Raw genomic sequence first — 14,242 nt, forward strand, 5'->3', positions numbered from 1 at the left:
AGGGAGGTTAATTGCAGATGCAGACATTTTATAAGTATACAACAAAAACATTTAAGCACATAATAACTACATCAAATGATTACTTTGAAATGTCAGTACATGCTAATTTTAGTATGTAATTAGGTTTAAGAGATTGATTTTAAGTCACTTTTATTTCTATTGCCCTTTATATAATGTAAATTGTGTAAAAGCCACTTTACATGACTAAAAAGGGTCAAAATAAACTAAAGCGTGAAAATATTTCACTTTGTGGGACATAATCAGCGTTATGTGAAGGTGGAATTCTGGTGTTGTTATCTAGTTAGATATAAACTGATTCAGTTTAATACGATTACAACTGTATAAAAACTTAGTAAAAACTATTATTATTATTATCATTATTATACTATATCATAGGGCTATTATACTTAACCAAAACTACTTTGTTACTTGAAACCAAAGACAAATATTTACTGGCATTTTGTTTATAATATCAGACTTATTTTATTTCATGGACAGTGCAAGAAATATTTTAAATTAGTTTTCCTTTTTTTTACTTTAGGTTAACCTATTTATTCATTTATTTTCTTTTTCAGCTTAGTCCCTTTATTAATCAGGGGTCGCCAAAGAGGAATGAACCGCTAAAACCGCTATAAATATATATAGTGTATACAGCCTACACACAGAAGCATATATACAGTTCAAACATATACATACATTACAGTATGAAATAGAAAATATAAATGAACTATATAAATGCAAAATAAATAAATAAATACCTGGCAGTCCTGAACACTGCTTTTCCCAGTATAAGGGTTGAACATACCAGCTGGGCATTTTCTAGGTGCAGACACATTTCCAAAGCAACTGAAACATCAAGAAATATAGACAGTTCAAATCAGAATTATTAGCCCCCTTTGATTTTTTTTCTATTTTAAATATTTCCCAAATGATGTTTAACTGAGCAAAGAAATTTTCACAGTATATCTGATATTTTTTTTTTCCTCTGGAGAAAGTCCTATTTGTTTTATTTCGGCTAAAGTAAAAGCAGTTTTAAATTTTTTTTAAACCATTTTAAGGTCAAAATTATTTGCCCAGAACAATTATTGTCTGCATAACAAACCACTGTTGGACAATAACTTGCCTAATTACACTAACCTTACCCTAATTAACCTAGTTAATCCTTTAAATGTCCCTTTAAGCTGTATAGAAGTGTCTTAAAAATATCTAGTCAAATATTATTTACTGTCATCATGGCAAAAATAAAATAAAACAGTTATTAGAAATGAGTTAGAAACTATTATGTTAAGAAATGTGTTAAAAAATCACATAAACAGGAATTGGGGGAAAAAATAAAGATCATTATTATATATTTTTTTATAATATATAACTAGAAGGTTTTATGCAATTACAAAAAATCTCCAAAAATCAATCTTACTAGTGCCCTGCAGGACATTCGAGGCAGATCCCAGATGAAAAGTAGCTTCCCTCCGGACATTCAGTTTGAGTCTGATTACAGCAGATTAAACACTCGGAACATTCAGGCCTTTCGTCAGATCCTGCATTATCAGCATATTACAAAACAATCATCACCAGTTGCATCAGTAATTAATAAACACTGTATTATTGATAACAGGGGATTTAGAGTGAATTTAATCTTATGCCGATAGAGCCTACCTGACACAAACACATTCCTTTTTAGTCTGAAGCCACTCCATGTTAGATAGAAAAGAAAGAAAAGAAAATATCGCTCCATGGCGATCGTCTGTTAAGCTACCGATTGCATGGCACTGGACTTCTGTCCTCAGCCGCTCTATAGCCCTTTTAAGTCTATCAGTGAATAGGGACACCTCAATAATTGAAAGTGAAATTCAAGCCATGTAACTTAATTCCAGCCAGTAGCCAGTGATACAGTCATTGGGCAGAACTGTGAACTTCGCTGCGGCTTGAATATCAGTGTTTTTAAACCATGGACTGTACAGGATCTTATTTACCTTCAGATTTCGTAATGTTAGGACAATAAATATTGCACACCTAAAGGCAGTTCCAGTTGAATTGATGCTATCCATGAATCATGTGTAATGACATTTGTGAATGGATGGTTTTGAAATGAATGGCTCTTTTAAAAAGGAGTTTCTTTTTCCTCATATTTGTTTTCTATTGGTGACTCTTTTATCCTTTTGATTCTGGAGTTATTTTGGCATAAATATTGAGTGTTACACAATATTTAAACAATTTTAATGTACGACACAAATATTAGAATTAGTCAGAATTATTAGCCCCCCTGAATTATTAGCCCCCCTGTTTATTTATTTCCCCAATTTCCGTTTAACGGAGAGAAGATTTTTTTCAACACATTTCTAAACATAATAATTTTTATAACTCATCTCTAATAACTGATTTTTTTTTTGCCATGATGACAGTAAATAATATTTGACTAGATAATTTTTAAGACACTTCTATACAGCTTAAATTGACATTTAAAAGCTTAACTAGGTTAATTAGGTTAACATATTTAGGTTTTTACATATTGTCTTTCATTTAATTTTTTGTTAGTTTTAGTAATTTTGTTGTTTTTGCATATATTAGTGCTATAAGCTAAATATACTGTATTAGTTTGTCTCTAGTTCTTATAGTGTTTTAGCAGTTTCAGTTTCACAAAACAGCAGTTTGTCACTGAGATATTATCGACTATTACTTTATTCCTTCATAATATTTAGTTTTTATTTTAAGATTTTTGTTTTCATCTTAATTAAATTATTTTAGTGAAACTGCATTTGTCTTTTTAAAATATGCACATCATTTTTGTCCGTCTATTTCAGTTTTAGTTTTTCAGTACAGACTCAAACTAAATGAAATATTTTTATACATTATACACTATATATATGGATGGCTTTAGGCTTTAGTTTTACTTGCTACAATAACTCTGAAAGAAAGATAGTATTAGAACAGTAAATAGGATACATTTTTAAAAACCCACTGTAAGACACATTATATACAGCACACTGTACACTTTGGGTTTAGATCAAATTAAAACAGAGTAAAATAGTGTTTTGTGGTAAAGTGAAGTCATGTTTCCTTTTCCTTTGCACCCTGCAGCTGTGCAAACCGTCCTAACCCCAAGTTTCCACTGCAAAACATGAATGCGATCCAGTTTACTGCAGCAATCGGCTGATAAATTAATCAAACTGCTGGGAAAGACACTTTGATTCATTAACATGGACGTTATCAAGAGTCAGGCTGTGAGCCTCTTTTAATATCACCCATGTAATTTCCATTTAAATTGTTTAGAGCCGTGGAAAATGTAAATAAGATTAAAACAACAATCCGCAAGCTTTGTCGTGAATCAAACGTGTTAGAACTGCAGCATTTGTCACTCGTCTAAATGTATCATCTGTATTCAATTCATTTATAATATAGATTACATTAATTATGTACATTTTTTTAAAGTTAAATTATTCATGAAAACCATAGTGTCATGCAAATGAACTAGGGAACGGCCCAATCACATAGTGCCATGCTTTACAATGTACCAACAGCTCAGTTAACCACATTTTCCGGAGGAAGGTACTATTTGTGAACCAAGCCCACCTCCAGTGGAGAAGCTTTCTTGAGATTTTTTTTTTACATATGGCATAAACTATTTATCATTTCTGTATGCTGATACATGAATACTTATTTTGAATGAATGCCAAGCCATGTTTCTGATTCCTGTGGTGCTGCTTTTACAATTAGGATTCCAAGGTAATGGAGACATCACACTACTTCTTTTATTTATTATGAATAAATTGTACCCTCTAGTTAGTTTTAATGTATTAAAATCTTTTAATTATAGGTTTATAGGAGTAATTATAGGTTTCAATAACATAAATGCATTTTATATGAATATATATTTTTGGTATTTAATTGCTACTTGCAATTTAGCTGTTTTTGACATTTTAGATGTTTGTTCCTTCCAATTTTAGTTATTTAAATTTAAAGTTAAAAGGTAAAGTTCACCCAAATAATGATAATACCTTTATAAGTTACTCTAATTTCACTTGTTCAAAATCTGTTTAAGTTTCTTTCTTCTGCTGAAGAGAAAAGAAGCTATGGTTCCAGGTTTTCATTTAAATATTTTTATCGCTACTAGATTTTTTTTGTCTTTTTGTTTTAGTTATTTTTAGAGTTTTTAGCACCTTAGATGTTTGCATAGAAATGTCTAACAGTATTTAAATGAATTTAAAAATACAATTTCTAAACTTTATTGGTCTTTACAGTTGCTGTAAGAGGTATGAATGCCGGAATCCAGCATGAGTTTAAAAATGCAAGACTTGAAGAGCCGCTTACCTTAAACTGTACCTACAACTGTTCCAGCGGCTTCACTCGTGGGTCGTGGAAATGGGAAAAAACTCTGGAATGTAGCAATTGCCTCTGGAAAGAGAGTCAAACAAAATTAGGGGACATGTGCAGTGTGGGCTTGTACACATCTCGTCTAACTATAGAGCAAGCACGTTATAACTATTCTTGCCTTTCTGAAGAGAGTGACCATCCAGGCCTTCCTATTAAAACTGAACTTCTGGTCACTATACAAATCCATGGTAAGAGGTGTTTGAATTTTGTTTCCAATTACACATCCCAGTCCATTGCTTAAAACATATATCAATTGCTTCTTACAGATGAGTCTGAAGAACAAGTACCATCCCCTAAAGATGTAGCTGGTGAGTCTAATGGACCAGATTTACTAACAGCGCAAACACTCGTTTTAATATTAGATACCTACTGTTTGGACTTACAAAACATTGGCTGAACTTATTGCTAATTCATTTGTAGGAGTTCCCCTTAAGATGCAAAATTTAGGATAGAATTTAAATTAATTGCGATTTACTAGGTTTGCGATGGTCATGTTCTTTTTGTGTTGTTTTTTTAAAGGGTTAGTTCACCCAAATATGACAACTCTGTTATTAATTACTCACTCGCATGTGGTTTCAGGCCCCTGCAACCTTAATTTGTCTTTGAAACAGATATTTAAGATGACATCCGAGAGCTTTCTCATCCTCTATAGACAGAAATATACTAGTTTGTATCACTGCAGAGTTTAACCATAGTGTGAAAGTTTATAATTTGCATGTGTGTTTAAGGCCTGTGACTGAGTTTAAAGCATTCAGGCACAAGAAACTGTACAGTTTGTAACTTTAATGAAGTTATGATGATTAAATTCATGGAATATTTTTATACAATGAAAACTAAACAATGTTGAATTTCTGAACCTGAATTCTGTTTTGACTCCCCAGAAAACTATAATGATCTGTTTGTTTCTCTATCATTTTTCATCTGTTGTATTTGCTTTTTAATTTGTATTTTATATAGTTCACTCCCCTGTACAGAATCATCCCAATTAATCTAAATAATCATTCTTTCCAAATATAACTATTCAAGCCATCTGCTGAAACTGTATTCAAATCACAATATAAATAGTAGAAAAACAAAACATTGCAATGTCAGTTATTTCCAATATCGTGCAGCCATAATTCAAAGTACAGAAAACAAACAAAAAACATGGTCAAAACATTTTAAATGACTTCAGTGTGTCCGAGGACACCTAATACAGCCAAAAAAAAAAGTTACAAAATAATAAAATAAATACAATTTATGTTCTATGGACAATACAATGTTTGTGTGTCACACTACTAACTCTAAAGGCAGTATGTGGTACTTCCCTTCATAAACAACCATCCTGGCGATATGATGCAGGTGAGATATAAAGTAGGAAAATAACGTTGTATTTAAAATTTGTTCTTGGAGCTTCAGCTGAACCACCAAAGTCACATTGAATGTTTTGACATTCATCTGGTTACCTTTTTGGAATCAAAATGCCTTGGGACTCTTGCTCTCTATGGAGGATGAGCTCTTGAATTTCATTTAAAATATCTTAATTTGTGTTCAAAAGATGAACAACGGTCTCAAAATGGGGGTGAGTAATCAAACACATCATTTTTATTCTTGGGTGAACTAATCTTTTTGAAGCCTCCCAAAAAATTGATTGAAAATATACGCTGTGTTGTAAATAACAATGTTTTGAATTTAAAATAATTGAGCAAAAGGTTAAACGAAACATACACAAGTGGGGCAAAAATATGTTTCAGGTTTAGAAGCAATTAGAGTTTGGTCCAAATGCCAAAAACTTTTTACACACACATGTAGGTGAGAGACAATAAAGTCAATAGTTGTGGAACTCCAGTAAGGCTATTTCATTCACTTAAACATCAAATGTACAAATTAATTATTTTTTAAAGGGATGGTTCACACAAAAATTTTAATTCTGTCAACATTTACTTCCCCTCCATTTCTTCAAAAACCAGTTTGTGCTTCTTTTTTTTTTTTCTTCTGTTAAACACAAAGAAGACATACTCATAAATCTTGGGAAACCAAACATGTTACTCAACAAAAAATGGAAGGTTAATAAATATCATGTTTTGTGTTAACAGTGGAAAGAAACTCATAAAAGTTTAGAATCTCTAAACATTCTTTTAAAATTTTTACATTTGGGTTAACTATCCTTTTAATATACATGATGTCGATGTATTTCCAATGTAGAACAATGTTACCTGCTTGACGAATAGTAAAATGTATCAAAAATGCCCTTGCCTAGCCACAGTCAACTACTATGATCTGAGCAAAAATGACTATGAGCAGAGTGCACAGTATCAAAAATAATACTAAACTTCTTTTAATAGATCATTATGGAAATGAGCATTCATTTGCAGTCAGTAGAATCCCTTACAAAACGTCCAAATAGTTTCACTGGTACTTTAATAAGATAACAACATCACATTAATTTACCCAGTAAATCTGTCTCTCTATACACAATTATGTGTGTGTAAAAGAATATTTCTACATCCGGTGCTATTTCTATTGGCTTGCAATATACAGTTGAAGTCAGAATTATTAGCGCACCTTTGAATTTATTTTTTCTTTTTTTAAATATTTCCCAAATGCTGTTTAACGGAGCAAGGAAATTTTCACAGTTATCTAATAATATTTTTTTCTTCTGGAGGAAGTCTTTTTATTTTATTTTAGCTAGAATAAAAGCAATTTTTACTTTTTTAAACACCATTTTAAGAACAAAATGATTAGCCCCTTTAAGCTATTTATTTTTTTAATAGTCTTAAGAACAAACCATCCTTATACAATAACTTGCCTATTTACACTAACCTGCCCTAGTGAAGCCTTTAAATGTTACTTTAAGCTTTGTAGAAGTGTCTTAAAAACTTTTGTTTGTCTTTACTATTTCTAGTAAAATATTATTTACTGTCATCATGGCAAAGATAAAATAAATCAGCTATAGGAAATGAGTTATTAAAACGTTTATGTTAAGAATTGTATTGAAAAAATCTTCTCTCCGTTAAACAGAAATTATGGGGGGAAAAATAAACAGGCGGGCTAATAATTCAGGGGGGCTAATAATTCTGACATCAACTGTATATATTTTTTAAATGTTGTCCAGGTCCATCTCTGAGAGTGAAGCTGTACAGGGATCAGACAGAGTCTGAAGAAGTGCTTACATCACTGTCCACCATCGAAGTAACAGCAGAAACTGCACTCTCGCTTCAATGTGTTGCCCTTGACAACAAACACTGTGAAGTGCAGTGGGTCAGAGAAAACAGTACCTTCTCCTTGACTGAAACAAAAGACACAGTGGAGTGGAATAAAATCACTGAAGAGGACAGTGGGCGATACACATGCCAGACCAAAGGCACTTGCATTGATCATCCTATCATTGTGGAGATAAAGGTCATTACATCAGGTGAGGGTTTTTACAATATACCAGCTTCTTTTCAGATTCGCATATAATATAGTCCAATAAAAAAAGCATTTTCCCATACAGATGGACTCACCTGGGCCAAGATGTTCGCAGCCTTTGCCGTGTCTGCAGTGTTTGTCCTGACGGCCCATCTGGTATATCTGTGTTACAGAAGAGGATGTAAGATAACAGATTCCTCTAACATAGCCCATGAAAGGTAATGCACAATTTACACAGTCAATCATTACGAAGTATTATAATGTATCAAATTGCTCTCATTAGCAGTATCTGGTTTCTTTTAGGGTTCCATCCAGAAGTGGAGTGGTGATTAGGCCAATCGCTCAAGGTTTATCTCTATTTATTACACTTTTATCATACAGCATAGTATGAAACATATAAATTAAAAATAACATGATCTTTATTAACACTACACTGTAAACGATTTTTGGCGATTATACAGTATTTAACTGTAATATGAACTCTATTTGCTGTCTTATTACATCTTATTACTTGCGAATGGTTTAAGCCTGCTTGAAACTTTAATGACGATGATGATGATGGTTAAACATCCTTCCTTTTGTCTCAACACCAGAAGCTGAAAGTCTTGTCCATGCTTTTATTATGTCTCATTTAGATTTTTGTAACTCTTTATTTGGGGGTCTGCCAGCCAATTCACTTAAAATGTTACAAAATGTTCAAAACTCAGCCACACGTGTGTTAACTCACACATCATCACGGTCTACCCCTGTACTCCAACAGTTACACTGGTTGCTTGTTAAGTCACGCATTGATTTTAAAACCTTCATTTTAACTTATAAAGCTGTTCATGGTTCTGCTTCTGATTATTTATGTGATCTGATATCTACACCCTCTTCCTCTCGTTATCTACATTCTGCTATAGGGCTCATCTTGTTTTAGCCTTATTGCAAACTCAGCACTATGGGAGGTAGGGCATTCTCCTATTGTGCACCTAAACTGTGGAATGCTCTTCCCACACATCAGGAACGCCAGTTCCCTGGACTGTTTTAACTTCTTAAAACTCACCTTTTCAGTGTTGCTTATATTTTATGAGGCTTTCTTTTTAATCTATATTTCATTTTTTATTGTGTTCTGATGCTCTTAAATTAAATGTATTATTATTATTATTAAACTTTATTGTGGAACTTTCCAAAATAATAAGCAATAATAATATTGAGGGTCAATATATATTTTTATATGTCTTGATACGAGAAGCATTATATTACAAATAATTCTGGAAGATTATATAACACTGAAGAAATATGTAATGTAATGTATTATGCGCATTTATTGTGTATGGTCATACACCCAAAGCGCTTCACAATCATGAGGCTGGGGGGGTCTCTCCACACCACCAGCATTCATTCGGATGATGTGACGGCAGCCACAGTACAATGGCGCCAGTGCCCTCACCACACACCAGCAGTAGGTGGAAAGGAGAGACAGTGATAGAGCCAGTTCAGTGGATGGGGTGATTAGGAGGCCATGATGGGTAAGGGCCTATAAAGTGAAATTGGCCAGGACACCCCTACTCTTTACGAGAAGTGCCATGGGATTTTTAATGACCACAGAGAGTCAGGACCTCGTTTTAATGTCTTTTTCCGAAGGACAGCACCCACTGACAGTATAGTGTCCCCTTCACTTTTACTGGGGAATCAGAACTCACACACCCACAGTGCCCCCTGCTGGCCTCACTAACACCACTTCCAACAGCAACCTAGTTTTCCCAGGTGGTCTCCCATGCAGGTAGTGATCAGGGTCAGCGTTGCTTAGCTTCAGTGAGTAAGCGGTCTTGGACTGCAGGGTGATAAGACTGAGACATAACGTTTTAAAATATAAGTATTTAAAAACTGTAATTTTAAATTGTAATGATAATTCATCAATGTTATTATTTTACTGTATGTTGATTACTTTAATAAGGCACGGAAAATTATGTAATGTTTTAAAAAAATTGTAAGATCTGAAAAAAATCTGAATGTAATATTCGACTCATTTAATTAATTTATATATATTTTTGTATGTATTCCCAGACAGCCAGAGTGATCATGAAGTACCTTATGCTGACATTGTGATCTCTGTGAGAGGATCCAGCAATCCGGATGTATCAGACACCTTCAGCCAGACTTCCAAAAACCAAAGACCAGTGAGAAAAGTCTTATGAATAAATACAATTGTTTAGTAAGCTTTTCTCATTTTTGTCTGATCGTATAGGACCAGACATGTGACAGTGTGAATGTGTTTTTCAGAGATGGAGGGATGAGGCCCAAGCAGGACTTCTGTATGCTTCAGCTGACAGACTGCACATCCACCCTAAAGAGGTCACTAGGAAATTAAGCACAACGTCTGAATATGCTGTAATTACTTACTCTTGTGAGGCTCTTAGTTAGTTACTTACAAAACATGGAATTTTTTTATTTTTAATAAAACAAACAAAAATGTGGAAATCATGAATAGCCCAGTTTCTGTTATCGGCAATTAAAAACCTGTTACACTTTGAATGCATTTGTGAACTTTTGTGTGTGTGTATTTGTGTGTGCGTATTTGTGTGTGTGTGTGTGTGTGTGTGTGTGTGTGTGTGTGTGTGTGTGTGTGTGTATGTGTGTGTGTGTGTGTGTGTGTGTGTGTGTGTGTGTGTGTGTGTGTGTGTGTTTGTGTGTGTGTGTGTGTGTGTGTGTGTGTGTGTGTGTGTGTGTGTGTGTGTGTGTGTGTGTGTGTGTGTGTGTGTTTGTTGCATTCATAGTCCTGGAATAATGATTACTGTTTCACACTTGTTTTGCAACTCATAAAAGCCTTTTTTGAACAGAAAGGTCCATGAAACCAAATGAGCGTAATGCAATTTACAGTGTCTTAAGTTTAACTAATAAATAATGTTTTTCCCAATGTAAGTTTAAAATACTTTCTTGAATTATAACATAAAATGTGAATCACTCCTTAAACCACTACATTGGCATTTGTTACAGGAAATGATACACAGGCTGCATATGAAAAACATACATTACTGCACTTTAGACATTAAACAAGCTAAATGTTCATGTTACGTATGTTCACAAACAATTAAATTTTTATACTGTAAATTGAAAGTGTTTTGATATTGTCAGAAAAAATCTTTTACCTGCAGTAGATTCTCATAACCATCTTTACCTTTGACAAACAAAGGCTTGAATTATAGCTTAAGTTTTTTTTTTTTTTTTGGAAAATCCTGTTTATTCTGTTTTAGTTAGTTAGTTAGTTAGTTAGTTAGTTAGTTAGTTAGTATAACTATATATAATTATATAAAATTCTAGTATCAAGTTATTGATAGCTAATGAAACCCCTTTTAACAACTCGTTTGTGCATTTTAAGAACCTGACGTGGGACCTTGAAACGATTCAGACTTGAGGTTGACTGAAGACTTTTTATTGGAATTCTTTTGTTTCTGATATTGATTAGAGAAAAATATGGCTCATCCCAAATAGCTACTTAATTACACTGTTAGACATTTCAAAGGGTTTTTACAGTAACTTACTGGCAACACTGTTGCCAGTAAGTTACTGTATTTTAGATTTACAGTATACAACTGTAAATCCGTTTACAGCATGTTACTGTAGTGTCTGAAAATGGTTAACTACTGTAAAAACCTAAGTTAACAGTTAGCTACTTTTAATTTAAACCTTTTAATTTTGTCCTAAATATTTTATAATATTATTTTATTAATATTATTTTAATACTATAGACCTAAAAAAGACACAATTACAAAATATTAACAAAATAAACACTCTTTATTTAAAACATTGGAGATGCTTAAAACAAGCTTAAAAATGTGTAAAAACATTACATTTCAATCATTCAAAATATTTTATTTTAAGAAAAAAAACATTGAAAATGAAAAAGCACATTAACATACATGTACAAATCTAATTTAAGTGTCTGACCTGCATATTGTTGAGAAAAAAAACCCCAATTGTACTAAGTACTACTGACATTAAACCAGACACAATTACAAAATATTCCATTCTTTAAAACATTAATAATGCTTAAAGCATTTAAGGAAAATGTGTGACAATTACATTAAGCAATAAAATCAACACATTAAAAATAAATAAATCACACAAAGCACTAGAACATACATGTACAATAAAAATTTAAACTTCTGAATTGCATATTGTTGGAAAAATAAATATTTGTAACTATTAGCCGACTCAGAAACAACACAACTTTAAAATATTACTAATTCTGGTGTCAAATGCTCAACAAGGTCTGAATTCACATATTCAAATGCAGTTCATCTTTATTTCTATTGCACTTTTACAATGTAGATCAATGATGTCAAAGCAGCTTAACATAGAAGTTCTTGTAAATTGAAGCTGCTTCAGTCCAGTTTTCAGAATTGAAGCAGTAAATGTCACTGCTGAAAGTCCAAACACTGAAGAGCAAATCCACCGATCCACCAATCGTAGCCAAGCGATCCAGTGGCGACAGTGGCATGGAAGAAACTTCACCAACTGACGAAAGTGTAGAATAAAAGCCCTTGAGAGATACCAGGCTCAGTTGGGCACGACCAGTTCTCCTCTAGCCAAACTTGTGCAAGGCCGCAGTCTAGGCACCGGAGGCTTGAAAGTTCACCAGTGGGTGGTCAGGCTGGCCCATTGGATCAATGCGGAAACTCATTGATCACGTGTGTCTTTTAGGATTCACTCCTCCATGACCACCACAGCATCTGGTCAGGATTTGGCCCAGTCCAGGATTATGAAGAACTCTGGATAAGGACAAACAGACTAACATAAGCATAGAAGAAGCTTGTATAAAAAAAAATAAATCATATACTGGTTAATTATTTTGAAGCATGGCAGCTAGGTTGGGCTAGTTTTCAGCTGGTACTGAGCAACTGGCTCCTGCTCATAACCTGCTCACTACCATGTTTAAAAGAGAACTAACCAGAATGTCCTGTTTATTTTTTCCCCTAACAAGGTTTTACAAAAACATTGTAGCATTTGTGATGGGTTGATTCACAGCAGGACAGATTAGACTATTTGTTTTATGTATTCCTAATAAACTAAAACAGACTGAATACTGATACAACTATTGAGAGTGTCTCACCTAATCCAAGTTCTCAGTTAGCTGGTGAAAGAAGGATAACACTGTTGTTCATGGTTGTCATTCACTACTTCTCCTGCCTTCTTCTGGCTCACTCTGGTTGTTGCTGTGCATTTTGTTTCATCCTCTGGAATTATTTATACAAAAATTTTTATTATTTTATTTAATATAATAATATTTATTATTTAATATTACAAAATATTTAGGCAACATGAAATGGGGAAAAAGACATTTAATACATAGACAAATGCATGTATCCCAATACTAATTATTGTATTTTAAAATGTCTGACCCATGACAGACCTCAATCTGCTCAAAAATATTATAAACAAAGATGAAAAAAAACCCTACTAAATGGTTTAATAAAAAAGGGAAAAAGATTTTTTATTTAGCTAGCAACTAAACATGTGACACATTTTGTATTAAAAGTAATGTTACTATATTGAGAAACAAATAGATGTACAGTACTTACTGTTGTATGAGGTCCAGTTTGCACAGGCAGGCTCCCAGTATTCTATATTGAGACCATAAAAAAGCCAAAAATACAGATAAGAATACCATGCTACAATCCACAACCTCCACACAACTTTTTTTTTATTTGTTTACCTTGGTTGCTTACTGGTCTTGCTTATTTTTTAAGCATAAGGCTGTGCTGATCAAGATGTTCCTCCGAAATGCTGTTTGTTTCTTCAGACAAAACCTGGTGCTGTGCTCGTGCCATATCTAAACAGAAAAAAATATAATGGTAACAATTATGTTAAACCAAATGTCAAGAGTTGTGATAAAAAAATAATTAGCAAACAATAAATAGCAAAAAGGTGGTTATTAGCATAATGCATAGAGGTAAAGTTGGTTTTATATTAGCAGATTCAGACTTCCCCCTTAATAATTTAATTTCATAAAAGTATTATTTGCAAACTCTAAATAGTGAAATCATTTTAGCAGCTAACGACTATCAAAGTACAACATGCTCACGGTCAAATAAACAGTGTTAATGTTGATTTCAAGTCATACTGGCATGCTAATTCTGATCGAATATTCAAAGTAACATGGTAAACAGTATAACGTAAGAGTCTTCTAAATGAACGAATGTGCGAATATAAAACCAACTTTACCTCTATGCATATTGTAGATTTACGTTAACGTTCTTATAGGTTACGTCGCGATGTTATTTTCTCAAGCTAACGATATAAGTTACTCTAAACCAGAGAAAAATAAGTTCACAACATCTAATATATATAAAGTATAAATCAATATAAGTTAAACGTTGCACGTTAAAATGAGTTTGAGTCCAATTCAGTATAAACTTAGCTCAGTTTAGCTAACAGTTAACATTACCATTTTAAGATCGCTTCAGCCAATGTTGCCGAGCAAACATATGCTAATAGA

The 14,242-nt window shown here is 33.0% G+C and overlaps 2 protein-coding genes across 5 annotated transcripts in view; one reads left to right on the forward strand and one right to left on the reverse strand.

Moving 5' to 3' along the window:
* si:ch211-286b4.4 overlaps positions 1-9,905 on the reverse strand; it is a 97,395-nt gene extending 87,490 nt beyond the window's left edge. Inside the window, exons 1-6 of one of the 4 annotated variants that reach the window (XM_073923667.1) lie at positions 9,835-9,905; positions 7,857-7,923; positions 7,629-7,732; positions 4,309-4,392; positions 1,418-1,538; positions 759-846 (exon numbers count right to left, since the gene is read on the reverse strand). In XM_073923667.1, the coding sequence (XP_073779768.1) occupies positions 759-803 (45 nt within the window). In that variant the 5' untranslated portion in view covers positions 804-846; positions 1,418-1,538; positions 4,309-4,392; ... (1 more) ...; positions 7,857-7,923; positions 9,835-9,905. Of the gene's footprint in view, positions 1-758; positions 847-1,417; positions 1,539-1,656; positions 1,943-4,308; positions 4,393-7,523; positions 7,733-7,856; positions 7,924-9,834 lie in introns of those variants that run through there. The other 3 variants (XM_073923669.1, XM_073923668.1, XM_021466564.3) reach the window with 3 other exon arrangements.
* On the forward strand, positions 3,530-10,712 carry LOC100005689 (uncharacterized). Its single transcript, XM_001344636.9, has 8 exons — positions 3,530-3,723; positions 4,239-4,559; positions 4,638-4,679; positions 7,466-7,765; positions 7,847-7,979; positions 8,065-8,108; positions 9,811-9,923; positions 10,027-10,712. The coding sequence occupies exons 1-8, from the start codon at positions 3,678-3,680 to the stop codon at positions 10,165-10,167; spliced, it is 1,140 nt and encodes a 379-aa protein (XP_001344672.4). The 5' UTR covers positions 3,530-3,677; the 3' UTR covers positions 10,168-10,712.
* Positions 10,713-14,242: the final 3,530 nt, after the last annotated feature.

The sequence above is a fragment of the Danio rerio genome, chromosome 15 (genome assembly GCF_049306965.1).
Source record: "Danio rerio strain Tuebingen ecotype United States chromosome 15, GRCz12tu, whole genome shotgun sequence".
Classification (NCBI taxonomy): domain Eukaryota; kingdom Metazoa; phylum Chordata; class Actinopteri; order Cypriniformes; family Danionidae; genus Danio; species Danio rerio.

What these genes read in the sequence shown, in the direction of transcription:
- LOC100005689 (XM_001344636.9), top strand. Translation starts at nt 3,678, where the DNA reads ATGTTTCTGATTCCTGTGGTGCTGCTTTTACAATTAGGATTCCAAG. An exon ending in GATAAAGGTCATTACATCAG is followed by an intron (nt 7,766 to 7,846) that starts GTGAGGGTTTTT and finishes TTTCCCATACAG; the next exon opens with ATGGACTCACCTGGGCCAAG. An exon ending in TCTAACATAGCCCATGAAAG is followed by an intron (nt 7,980 to 8,064) that starts GTAATGCACAAT and finishes GGTTTCTTTTAG; the next exon opens with GGTTCCATCCAGAAGTGGAG.